We start from the raw sequence: 13,506 nt of genomic DNA, 5'->3' as shown, positions 1-13,506 counted from the left end.
TTATTTCAATTATTCACATTCTATTCTCTTAACTCTTCCAATAATTTTTCCTTTAATTTTTTCAATAATTTTCAAATTGCCACATCTACAATGAAAGGAAGGGCTTGGACCCGAAAAGAAGATGAAGCTCTTTGCATGGCTTAGAAATGAGTCTCGAAAGATAGTGTCAAGAGTAGTTCTCAAACAAGTGAAGATGTTTGGAAGTGTGTGAATTCTACCCCAATATCCAGCCAATTTATTAACATTCGAAGCTGAAGATAAGAAGTGTCACATAAGTAAGAATTCTATCTAAAATTTGCACAACTAATTACATCTCGACACATGACACTCGAAACCCTCTCCGAAAAATTATTAAGAGTACATAAAGATAAAAAATATGGAGAGTTGCTCACTTTAGCGACACGTGTCACTCAAAATCATATCTGAAAAATTATTGAGATTACATAAGGATAACAAATATGGAGAGTTACTCACGTTAGCGACACGTATCACTTGAAATTCTATCCAAAAAATTATTGAAATTATATAAAGATGAAAAAATCCAGAAGCTTATTAATTTGGCCTATGACTTTTTGGCCCCCTCGACTGGAGATGATTTTTTGTCAAATGGCTATATTTGGTCTATGATCTTTTGGTCTCCTCGGTTGGAGATGATATAAAATATGGCCTAATACTATTCATTAAAATATAATTTATTATAGGGCTTTAGAGTTAAAGAAAGCCTTTTGGCTCTCCTTCGGTTGGGATGGCCTTTGAGCTTTTAACTAAATTGATTATTTTAAAATATAATTGTTTGAGATGCTTTAACAAAATTGATATTTTAGAGATTTTTCCTTATGCTTTCTATTTTTATATTATAACAAATGGCACTACAAGTTGGAGAGTTGGTCGTTTTTCATATCGAGCCATTGAAGCAGCACGTGGGGCTACAATTGGACAATCCCATCAGACTATGAGCCGAAGAAATAGTATGATATGGTAAGAGTTTTCACAAATCTCCTTATTAGCCAGAAGCCTACAAAAGTAAGAAAGAAGAAAATAGGGTGTGTGATAATTGGTGATCTATCTTTCTTCTCTAGTTTTCTTATTATTGATTTTGGTTTGGAAGTGTTTTTAAATGATTAAAACTGTTTTTGGTGAAATATTTTTTAAATCACTCATTGGTAAAAATTCAAGTGAACCCTAAAAAGACATTTTAAGTACTTTTTGCATGAAGCACCTATCTGATGCTTATTTCAAAAAGCACTTATAGTGTTTTTGAAACCGAAAATCAATTTCACCAAAAATTATTTTAGTTATTTTAAATACACTTCAAAACGAGCATTTAATATTAGAAAGAATTTCGCTCCCTCCCTTAATAGCAAATTTCAGCAAAAGGCATGAACTTCTTCATCGTTTGAGGAAAAAAATAGGTAAAAATAAAGGGAACTTTAACGACAACCAAACCATGCGTTTTGATAGAATTATGAAAATAAATACCAACCATTTTTTTAGGTTGCCTAGTGTGTGGCTTAGCTGAACTCTCAATCCACTAGTGTAAAAATATCAATGTACTTAAAAAAAAAAAAAAACATGTCACACTTGGCTAAGGGTTGTAGGTTGTCAAACTTTTGTTTTGTCGAGGGAAATGCAAGTTTTTTAAAGTGTATTTTTGCTTATCACCATTTAGTTGCGGTAATGCTCATCACCATTTTTATCATCGTTGGATGAGTTTAAATTTGAAATTGGTGTATATCTATTATACATAATTTAAAATTTAAAACTCATTTAATGATAATAACTAAGATGACGAACATCATCATCAATTGAAGTTGGTGAGAAAAGTATTCCCCTTTTTTAGGACAACATAGAATTAGATTAGATTATGTGACATAAAAGGTAGACTCTTCCTTCGGAAGTGCTTATATAATCACTGAAGCGTTTTTAGTGAAAACGTTTTTTAAACTAATCCTTAGAAAAAACGGAAGTGAATTATGGAATAGCATTTGAAGTGCTTCCTAATTGGTGTTTCTTTGAGGAAGAACTTCAAGTGCTTTTTTAATCCAAGAACAATTTCTTTAAAAACGTTTTCAATCATTTTAAAAACACTTTTAAACGATCATTTACTTCATTAAGATTGGTTTGAGACCAAGCGATCCCACATGGATGAGCCCTTAGTACCAGCACATCACACTTGAAAATTGCTTCACTTTCCACCCTAAAACCAATAAAAATGATAGAAAGCAACTGTTTAATTAATAACGTTGCCAAAAAAGTGCACTTGAATATTCAGGATGTTGTCCTTTGATATTTGATATTTGAGTTTGAATGAAATTTTAAATAAGGAATTTTAACGAAAAGCTTCCGGTACTGTTTATTTTAACGAAAAACCATTTTTTTACATTAAAAAGTTAATTATGGTACTATTTACTTTACTATTTATTTTATCATTTTCGTTAAAACTCAAAGTTTTCAAGTTTTTTTCATTAGTTTTCATTTTTATTATGGGACCAATGCGAATAACTTATCTGCAATTAGCATGTCACGGTATTTCAAATTCAATCACGACTTGTTATATGAAAAAAGTGCATAATTTGTTTGAATTGCTTTTACCGTGACATCCCACATGTATGTACGGAGATAAGCTTCTCTGGAAATCAAACTTGAGGAAGATGATCAAGGGATGAAGATTGGAAATGGGAATCACACACAAAGGTCAATCCTGCCATGTTATTGGTGGTGTGGTATTCTCTCAACAAAAGGCCACCTTGCCGTAAAAAATTGATCCACACACGGACATTAGCCGCGGTCACCTCCGCACGCGGATATGATATACGGACATTAGCCGTGGTCACCCCCGCGCGCGGACAGTTTTTTGTTCGGGTTCAATTTAGTAGTCAGAACAGTAGCAGCACTTCTGTGGAAAGAAATTTAAACTCCCTACCCAACCTCAATCAGGCCAGTTAGCTTCCATATGTTCATTTGAACTTTGATCTTGCTTAGCAAGGAGTGTACATCTAATCTCCGTCCTAAGTCGAATTCGTGTTCTTCGGGTTAAACATAACTAAGTTTCTAACGCAACGGCACAGGTTAAGGTACAAGTCGGATCAATATCGAAAGGCACCTGTATTCTGATTCTCATTGATGAACGATGTACATTTTGGAATGGCTTTTGGCAAGGCAAAAGAAAATGCAGTGTCCAAAATGGAGAGACGCAACAAAATCATGAAGTGTACGATTGGCGATTGATGACCGAGGCCTTCACGGGGTAGTCTCCATCGCCCCAGAGTCCGACTCTTGATCAGAATCAGATAAGTCTTCAAAATCATAAAAGGGGGTTGCCTGCAATGGAAGCCACAAGTATGGAGATATGAAAGCTCGGATCAGTAAAATCCAATACGAAAAGAAAAACTTATCAGGGATTTGTAAAATCTCGGATCAGTAAAAACCAGTACCTGAGGTCTTGGAGTGACTGCTTCGAAGCTACGGATAACAGGATTATCAAAAGTAGGGGGTTCTAGAACGATGTAAGCTCCTTTATTTCTGTACCTATCTTCCGTTGCCTGCATATGCATCAAGAGATTAGTCAGTGTCAATTTACAGAATGCGAAAAAAATCCGTACATCAATAGCTATGCGTTTAGGCACACAGAAACACATTTCAAGCGCTGCATCCATATATTTTATATTGATTCCATGCTCTTGTTCTATTACACAAACGATTTCTGTACAGAAGTTTCATCGGTGGAATCATCCAGTTAAGGAACTTTCAACTAAGCGAGATAAAAGGTCGACATTTCTGCTTACAAGGCTAAAAGAATGTTCCAAACCTATAAAACTTACCAATGTTAACAATTAAGATAATTGAGTTTACGATCTTAGAAGGAAATGTGTAAAACCCCATCAACATAACCATACATGCATCAAGCAAACATTGCAGTGCAATTTGGCAAGGGCAGACTGTATTACTGGCAACAGCCTGTAAATGAATAGTTTCACAAAACCATGCAAGGAATTCACCGAAAATTGTGTTAATGAACACAACGAATACTAATCTCAAAAGATTGTAAACAAACCTGAAATTGTGGGTAGTCTGGAGCACTAAACAAAGTTATGAGCTTCCCTGACTCCACAACGTGATCTATGGTGAACCCGTTATCCATTAGACCAAGACCTGGCCTCTTCTTCCGTGCATCAGGGCCTTCATGCGATCTAATAATCAACTGTGGTTTTAACAATTTCCAAATCTTAGTATTGCAAATACAGCACAAGGAAGTAAACGTAACAAGAGAGTAGAAGGAAATCATCTCATGCTTAGTGTGAGAGAAACGTAAGTGCAACGGCCTTTGTGCAGTTTAGAAACATTACAGCTGCTAGTCATCTTAAAGGAATTAAAGTTAGACATTTTCCTTCCTTTACTAGTAAAATTTTAACGGAAGACATAGTCGAACCCCACCCACCATCTACCTATTGAGCCAATGCCACAGTGGTTAAAAACTACCAAAGCAATAACAAACTCATAAGCACCTGCATGCTCATATTCAAGCCTTCATAACTAAGTTTTAACAGTCGCCATGTAACTAGGACATAAAAATATGCTGTTGTAAGAACCTATTTGTTGTCAACATTATATTAGGGTTGCAACTGATCATCTGGCAGATATTGTTTTCGACTAACCCACTTCGTATGAAAAATAAATGCGAAGTTAACCTGTGTTCAACCTTCCAAATTCTACTAACAAACACAAGCAAGTCACTATAAAACAGACAACAAAAGACATATTGTTAAAGATCATAGCATTGGCGTAATATCCCACAATATATAATTTCCCAACATGTAACCGTGCAACTATACTAACATTCAATTGCCTAATAACACGAAGTGCAGGTTCCATCTTATATTACCTTGAGCTGAAACTTCTTGAGAAATTCCTCAGTGCAGTCAGGACCCCAAAGCAAACCAGCACCTCTCAGTTGATTCAAAGAAAGACCGGGATCCATGGATGGATCTGACCATAGCACGTCACCAGGAATCAAGTTTGAACCTTCAGACGGAGGATCCAGAACCATTCTTTGAGCCTTGTTTAATTCTTCAAATATGCCAAGAGACAATGTTATGCTTAGTTCAGGATTGAAAGATATTTTCCTTTTCTTCTTTCCCTTTGATTTCTTGAGGTATGCCGTTGTGCTGCGAAACAGCCCACCATGAGCAGTGTATACATATTTCCCGATAATGGATGTCAAAGGGAGACACTTAAAGCACCCAAAACATTTTTGGTAAACATCATCCCCTTTGTCTCCATACTTTGCCAACAGTTCCTTCTCAAATCCATAAATGGAATTATAGTATTTGGATTCATGATTTCCTCTAAGAATATAAACGCTTTTGGGCAAAAATACCTTCCACACCAATAAAATCGCCATTGAAGACAAACAAACGATTTTCTGAAGGACATCTAGCATCCTTTAGAAGGAAAAGGAGATTGTGCAGCTGACCATGAATGCCTCCAATGACGTCAACAGTGGATTCTGGGCCTAACTGGTCGACAACAATGCAATTTGACTCTTTGTGGAGAATCTTAGAGGCTCAGATGATCAAGCTGTACAAAACCTCCAACTTATGGTTGCCGCCGCCACCTCCCGAAACTCCAATTGTCCGGCCCCCTGATGGAAAGCTTAGCCTTGAATGGGTCCATAACCTTATGTCCGTTTTCGATTGGGCGTCTAGAAATCTTGACCCAACCTAATTTCCAGACGTGTTTCCTGTGGAGGTTTTGTACAGCTTGATCATCTGCGCCTCCAAGATTCTCCACAAAGAGTCAAATTGCATGGTTGTCGACCAGTTAGGCCCAGAATCCACTGTTGCCGTCATTGGAGGCATTCATGGTTAGCTGCACGATCTCATTTTCCTTCTAAAGGATGTTGGATTCAGAAAATCGTTTATTTGTCTTCAATGGCGATTTTATTGGCGTGGAAGGTATTTTTGCCCAAGAGCGTTTATATTCTTAGAGGAAATCATGAATCCAAATACTGTACTTCCATTTATGGATTTGAGAAGGAACTGTTGGCAAAGTATGGAGAAAAGGGGAGGATGTTTACAAAAAATGTCTTGGGTGCTTTAAGTGTCTCCCTTTGACATCCATTATTGAAAAATATGTATATACGGCTCATGATGGGCTGTTTCGCAGCACAACGGCATACCTCAAGAAATCGAAGGGAAAGAAGAAAAGGAAAATGTCTTTCAATCCTGATGAACTAAGCATAACATTGTCTCTTGGCACATTTGAAGAATTAAACAAGGCTCAAAGAATGGTTCTTGAGCGAAAGCAAGTACCTTACCACTAAAGCTATAAAAAAAAAGGGACAAATCTCTCCTCTCTGACAGCCCCTCCCCTGTGTGGGTTTGATCTTTTCTTTACTCTCTCCATTAAAAAGGGTAGATCCTTGAACCACTTACCCACCAACCCGAGTTATTACCTTCCCTTTCTTCATTTTCCCCACCAACCTTCCAGGTCCCTTTTTCAGTGATCTTTATTCTATCCCATTTTTTCAATTTAACTTTTTCCACATAACCCTTACCTTTCGCTTAGCCTTCTCAAATTACCCTTTCACTGAATCGAGTTATTGCTCACCCACCAATCAGATTTGCTCACTGCTCACCAATCCCCCAGATCCCCTTTTCAATTACTAATTCCATCCCCCGATTTGAATTTATATCACCCCAACCACCTCCTGCTACATTATTATCGTGGATCTAGTTGCTACTCTGGTTTCTGTGATCTTTCTCCAAAGATTTAGCTCTGTTCTCCCCTTCTTCCAGTCAGCAAGGCCGGTTCAGAGATTTTTGAGGCCCGGGGCGACCTAAAAAAAAGTGCCCTAACTTTATGTAAGAAAATTATTTATTTTCACACATAAGATATCGAAAAAATTATACTTAGAAAAACACTTCAAACTCAATAATTTAGAAACACAGAAAGACTAATTTATTTTGTATTGAGAGAGGGAAACAAAAAAACTTCGGGCTTACAAGTAGATAGATGATGAGTTTTGTTTTCTATTTCTTTCAATGTGTTTTTGAATAAATCGTGAGGTGTTTTTTTCTTATTTACTAACCTTGTCAATATGGGACTAAAAAATAATGATGTTTTCGAGTCTTTAATTGATATGTATTATTAATGAATGGGCACTAAATTAAACATTTTGATGACACGTCATATAATTTGCAAATTTGGTCTACGTATTATTCTTTGTTAAAGATTAGACTTGAATTAAAACGAATATTTAAAAATAACAACCCACATAGCTACTAGATAGTAACTAAAAATAAATTACCAACCAAACAAAAATTTGTAAAAATTGAAAAGAATAAACATGCACATAGCATTTCGAACTTAGGACCTCTTGTTAATTTTAAACAACAAAAATCATTGTTTCTAATTAAACTTCTTGATCCTTTAACCAAATTTTCTAAATTTATACTCTTATAAAAAGAAATTTGTAAAAAAAAGGAAAGTAAATAAGCACACATGGTGTTTTGAACCCAAGACCTCCTTATTATTTTCAAATGACAAACCACCACTTCTAGTTAAATTTATGTGTCTTTGAATCAAATTTTATAAATTTATACTCTTATAAAAATATATATAAATATACCGTCCTAATAATTTTGGTGCCCCTAATTTTTTTGGGCCCTGGACGGTCGCCCCTCCTGCACTGGGCCTGGGCCGGCCCTGCCAGTCAGGTTCATTCCTCGGAAGGATAAGAACCGGGTCAGGTGTCAGGCGTTGGGATGACGGGAAGCAAAGGGAGAGGGAAGACATTAATGAAGTAAAAAGGTATCAGAAAAATTAAGGAGGATGGTAGATCCAAAGTGCAGAAGTGGGTACATAATTAAAGTCAGAAACTCAAACCGTGGTGTCAAATGGAGACAGAAATTCCCTCGAATGATATTAGAGCACTTCCAACGTGGTGGAGGCCCTTAGGGCTACTCACTACGCTATTCACTAAGTAAACAGTAACTACCCTTAGGGAGTAATTATTGTCTTTTGCATCTTCACCTTAAAATATTGCAATCCAGAAAAAATCCTGCAAATTTCAATAAGATTTAAATTAAAAAATCTAAAAAAATCAACCCAGAATCGAAAAACCCACAAAGGTTTAACAAAGATTTAGAGAAAATAACCAAAAACCCACATACCTTTTTGGTCACAAATTCATCGAAACAGGTCGAATTACCGGGTTGAATCTCTACCAGAAAAATCAAAGAAGCAGTTAAAATCCAGAGCTTCGACGGAGCCCCAAACACCACCAAATCAAAGCTAGCCGACATAAAATCTCTCCACGCAGGCTCATCTTTCGCTCTCCTCCGTTCCTCAGAGAAAACCCAAATCCAAAATCTTTTGTAAAACTCTGTGAGAAAAGATAGAGAAAGAGCCAAAGCGAAAGAATGACGGCATCCTGATGCCACGTCAGCCCACGTTAGACTGCATTCGGGCGCTCGGGCCGGCACGAATCCACGGGCTTCTCCCCCGGGCCTGCTCGGGCTCGCTCACCAGCACATGCTAGGCTTCATCACTTGGGTATTCAAGCCCTGTTCCTCGGGCTGGAGCTCCCGCTGGAGTTGCTCTTAACTACAGTAATGAAGGCCACCTACTCTGCTTGTATCAAGTGGAGCATTAATGGATAGGTATGGCTCATCAATATGATACAAACCTTCATTATTATGGTTGTGCTCCTAGTCTATTGTCAACTTGAATTAAAAAGTTGTGAAGAGAGAAAGTGGGCAGAGGAAAAACAGAGAGAGGTTCGGGATAGAGGTCAACCGGTCATTAGTCTGAACATCTCGAATCATACAGCTTGGGAAGTCGAACAAATCTGGGGTCAAATGGCAGCAGCGGATGTAGAGGAACTAGTGGTCCATCTGGAAAGAAACATGGATTTATCAATTATGGAGCAAGGAGTCAAACTGGTGGGTTCGGTTTTGGTTAACAAAACCTTAAACAAATGGGGCGTAAGGAATATCCTGAGATCGTCATGGAAAGAGTGGGGGGAAATTGAAGGAAAATGGGTTAAAGACAATACCTTCATTATCACTGTCCAGGATGAAAGCACTACAACTCAGATTCTAAACCAAGTCCCGTGGGCTATCATGAAGCAGAACTTCTTAGTAAAAAGATGGGATAAAGAGTTAGTTTTGGAGGAAATCAATATGAATATAGTCCCATTTTGGATACAAATTAAGGGTGTTTCGCCTTATATCAATTCTAAAGAAAATGTGAAACGCCTAGCTGTGAAGATAGGGGAGTTTGCAGACTTTAAGGACCCTGCTAAAGCGCGAGGTTTTTTAAGAGTTAAGGTGGCGGTCAATACCTTGAACCTTCTGACCACAGGTTGTTGGCTCCCGAGGGAAAATGACAATGAGACATGGATTGAGTTTCGGTTCGAAAGATTACAACACTTTTGTTACAAATGCGGAAAAATCGAACATCCAAATACGAAGTGTTCGTTCGAAGCTGTCAAGGGGGTATGGCAGGGTATGGAGAATGGACTAAAGCTGCTCATGTATGGGATTTTATTGATATCCCAAGACCTCTGGCTATTACTGTGGGAGAACGAAGACATGCTGAAGTAACAAAAGTCGGCTCTAGGAAGGTGACTCAAAGAGCTAGAGAGGAAAACACTAGGGAAACAAGTACAAAGAATGCCCTGAATGATAGGGACCTCAATCCATCATCTTTGCTACAGGGTAAAGGGCAATGGCTCAAAGAGATGGCATAGAGTCAAACGAAGGGAAGAATGACAGAACTTTAAACCGGCACAGTGGATAATGGAATGATGTGGGCCTGTGGGACAACAACGATTTGTGATGGGCTTTGAACTGGTGGAGATAAGAAGTGAATATATAAGAAACTCGACTGTCATGATTGAAAAGATTCAAGAAGAGGATTTAATCCTGCATGCAGGAAAGGTAGCGGGACAACATGTCCATGTTCCATAGATAGAAGGGGTTGAAAGTCACAATAAACGGGAGTTAGAAAAAAAAAGATACTGAGGTGGGTCTCTCATCAAAGAAGAAAACTAGAATAGAGAATGACTCTAGAAAGGTTAAGGAAATGAAGGAAATGGCCGCGAAACGCCTGAGGAATATGGCCACGAAGGAAATGTGTCTGAAGATGGAAATGGCGATCTATACGGAGGAGGAGTTGCAAGATATCCCGATAAAGTATCAGGATATGCGGGATTACATGGAGGAGATCTATGTGAAGAAGAAAGAAGCACTGATGGCTAAGAACTTGGGATTCTTTTCCCGGGATGGTGGCGGCTGGCCTTCAACAGTCGCACGATCGCCATGATACACTTATTCTGGAACTGCCGTGGTCTAGGGTCGGACACGGTAGTTCGAGCCCTTCATGGGCTGATAAGGAAACATAGACCTCTATGATATTTCTATCAGAAACAAAAATGCAAGATAATAGAATAATAGGTGTGAGACAAAGAATGGGGTATCGTAATGGGTTTGATGTTGCACCTGTTGGAAAGGCAGGAGGTCTTAGTCTCTGGTGGGATGAGTCGGTACATGTGATTGTGAAGGATTTCTCAAAACATCTCATTGATGCTCTGTGCAGCCTGGTGGACTCTCATATCGTGTTCAGGTTCACCGGCGTGTACGGTACCTCCTATCGTGCTGAGAATGTAGATTTTTGGTGGTGATTTCAATGAATTATTGTGGGACCATAAGAAATCGGGTGGAGCCGAAGTGAGATATAACTGGACTAGATATTTGGAGGGATTTATGAGCAAGCTAGAGATTTCGGATTTGGGCTTTAATGGCCCAAACTTCACTTGGTGTGGGAAGGGAAATAGGCAGCTAGTGGAGGCTCGGTTAGATAGAGGGCTTGTGAATGAAAGTTGGTAGGCTCTATAGTCTAACTTTATGGTCACTAATGGAACGTCACTAGGTTCAGATCATAGCCCAGTTATTGTTCAGTGCAACCCACGTGTTGGTAAGTGGAAGAGGATTTTTCGCTTTGAAGTTCATCGAACAAAGGATACATATTGCAAAGAAATTGTGAAACGAGTTTGGAATAAATTTCAAGAAGGTAACTCGGTGGAGAGGTGGAATCTAAAAATCAGTGAGGCCTGCTCTAACTTGTCCAGGTGGAACAGGGATAAATTTAGCCAGAGATCGTGGCAAATTCAGGTGATGATGCGCCACCTGGGACAGGTCCAACTTGACTGGAGAAGCAACTCCCATGAGATAGAAGAGCTTACAAAAAAAGGTTGACCTTTTATGGAGTCAGGAGGAGAGCATTTGGCAACAAAAATCAAGGGTGCAATGGCTTAAGGAAAGATATGCGAATACAAAGTTCTTCCATCAATCTACCTTGCAAAGAAGATGGCGAAATAAGATAATATTGCTTTAAAATGGGAATTGGGTGGATAATCCAGGACAGATCCGGCGAGTAATTGATGAACATTTTATGGAACTATTCACTTCATCGGGTCAAAGGGAGTGGGGTGACATGCTGGACTACGTTACCTCAAAGGTTTCTGAGGAGATGAATGTATCGTTAACGGTTCCAGTTTCTATGGATGAGATTAAAAATGCTGCCATGAAAATGAGAGGTCTTAAAGCTCCGGGTCCTGATGGATTTCAAGGGATCTTCTATCAGTCACAGTGGGATATAATTGCTACGAACGTTAATAACTTGATTGAGGATATGATGAATAGGTCTTCGCAACCGTTGTGAATCAATGCTACTCACCTGGCTTTAATTCCAAAGGTTCAAAACCAGGAGTTAGTGTCTTAGTTTCGCCCCATAAGCCTTTGCAACTATTCCTACAAAATTCTCTCCAAGGTCTTGGCCAACCGATTAAAGAGAATACCGCCAGAGTTGATCTCTTTAACCCAAAATGCGTTTGTGGAAGGAAGACAGATTCAAGATAACATCAGCATTGCGCATGAGCTTTCCCATTTTCTAAAAAATAGAAAGACGAAGTGCAATTTTGAGTTGGGAATCAAATTGAATATTCATAAGGCGTATGATCGGGTGGAGTGAGATTTTTTAATGGTAGTAATGGAGAAGATGGGTTTTAATAGTCGTTGGAGGAGTTTGATTATGGGTTGCATTTCAACAGTGAATTTTGTCATTCTTCTGAATGGACAACCTGGCTCCAAATTTGCTCATTCAAGGGGGCTTGGACAGGGTGATCCTCTTTCCCCTTATTTATTCTTGCTGGTCAGTGAAGTGTTATCGTTCCTTATTCAACATGAGAGTGATAGGGGGCGGATTGAGATGGTTTAAATGGATCGTGGCGGTCCCATGATATCTCACATTTTCTTTGTTGATGATACACTGATTTTCCTCAAGGCAGAGATGAGAAACTGCAGAAATTTAATCCAGGTTATTGAAGAGTACTACTCAGCTTCGGGGTCAACATGTTAATAATGTGATCGTCGTTATTATTCATAAAGTATTCAAGGTACTATTTTTCAAATTTTCTTCGTTAGTGGAGTTCATATTTTGTTTCTCTAAAAAATAAATTTGAGATCTGCATGTTATTCAATAATAATGACGGGTCATTGTTTCTGAACTGTAAAAATAAATTGTTTCTGGATCCAAATGAAATAGACACACTGTTTCTTAAATGTAAGCTAGAAAAGAAATAGTGAAATTCATTGTATTTGGATTCAAAGCAAAATAAGCATCCTATTTCTTAAATATAGTCAACTGATGCATGAAAAAAAAAAACAATCAAAGGTTAAAACATAGACTGTTTCTGGAATCTAAGTCACTGTTTCTGGAATTTAAGTCACTGTTTCTGGATTTTGGTTCTTTTCTTTGCAGATACAGTGTTTGTTTATGCACAAAAAAAGTAAACATTGTATCTGATTTTTTTTTCTTTCAGAAACAGTGTTATGTTTTGGGTTCTCCAGAAACAGTTTTATGTTTTGGTTCTTTTTTTTTTCCTATTTACAGACGTCTGACATGTACGTACATCACCGGGACCGTAAGTCCTTATTGGATATGATTGGAATAAAATACTAATACTATAAATTGTTCGTGGTGCAGATAAGAGGATGAGGATGAGGACGATGACGAGGAAGATAAGGATAAGGGCACGAAAAAGGTAGACAATAGTTTTGGATGATTTTTTTATTAAACTTTGAGCCCTTTTGGTTAAATAACATTTTAGGATGGTTTTTTGTTAAATATTTGTTGGCCCAAACCCTTTTCATTGAAGCTCTCTTTATTTTTTGACCTTATCTAGTATACATTATAATGTTTTATGCAAAATGTGTAAATTGTATACCGCCACATCTTTGTTATGTGTGATATATTTTTTTAAAGACCTCAACTGGTGGTTTTGCCATGACAATTATCATTCCGGGGGTCAGAAAGACTCACAAAGATATGTTAGCTTCTTTCTGACCAAATCGTATGATTCATAAACGTCATAAATCGAACCTCAACCAGGCCCATTACCTTCCATATTTTCAGTTTAAACTTTGATCTTGCTGGGCAAGG

At 38.0% G+C, this 13,506-nt stretch overlaps 1 protein-coding gene, 1 long non-coding RNA gene and 1 pseudogene across 2 annotated transcripts; 1 reads left to right on the top strand and 2 right to left on the bottom strand.

Annotated features, from left to right (window-relative positions):
- Window positions 1–3,088: 3,088 nt before the first annotated feature.
- LOC103438198 (serine/threonine-protein phosphatase 7-like) lies at window positions 3,089–5,568 on the bottom strand. The gene is made up of 4 exons (XM_029104099.2): window positions 4,883–5,568; window positions 4,055–4,201; window positions 3,435–3,542; window positions 3,089–3,321 (listed from the first exon to the last, which is right to left on the bottom strand). The coding sequence occupies exons 1-4, from the start codon at window positions 5,438–5,440 to the stop codon at window positions 3,241–3,243; spliced, it is 894 nt and encodes a 297-aa protein (XP_028959932.1). The 5' UTR covers window positions 5,441–5,568; the 3' UTR covers window positions 3,089–3,240.
- On the top strand, window positions 5,488–6,447 carry LOC114825511 (serine/threonine-protein phosphatase 7-like; annotated as a pseudogene).
- Window positions 6,448–7,710: 1,263 nt separating this feature from the next.
- LOC139196723 (uncharacterized) lies at window positions 7,711–8,764 on the bottom strand. The gene is made up of 2 exons (XR_011581832.1): window positions 8,175–8,764; window positions 7,711–8,062 (listed from the first exon to the last, which is right to left on the bottom strand). It is a non-coding gene; the product is annotated as an uncharacterized lncRNA (long non-coding RNA).
- Window positions 8,765–13,506: the final 4,742 nt, after the last annotated feature.

This window comes from Malus domestica, chromosome 06 (genome assembly GCF_042453785.1).
Source record: "Malus domestica chromosome 06, GDT2T_hap1".
NCBI classification, from domain to species: Eukaryota; Viridiplantae; Streptophyta; class Magnoliopsida; order Rosales; family Rosaceae; genus Malus; species Malus domestica.
The sequence above is the reverse complement of the archived record's forward strand: the minus strand, read 5'-3'. Positions and strand labels throughout refer to the sequence as shown.

Coding starts and splice junctions, on each gene's coding strand:
- LOC103438198 (XM_029104099.2), bottom strand. CDS start 5,440: ATGCTAGATGTCCTTCAGAAAATCGTTTGTTTGTCTTCAATGGCGATT. Junction 4,202..4,882: donor TCAAGAAGTTTCAGCTCAAG/GTAATATAAGAT, acceptor TTAAAACCACAG/TTGATTATTAGATCGCATGA. Junction 3,543..4,054: donor CAGACTACCCACAATTTCAG/GTTTGTTTACAA, acceptor ATGCATATGCAG/GCAACGGAAGATAGGTACAG.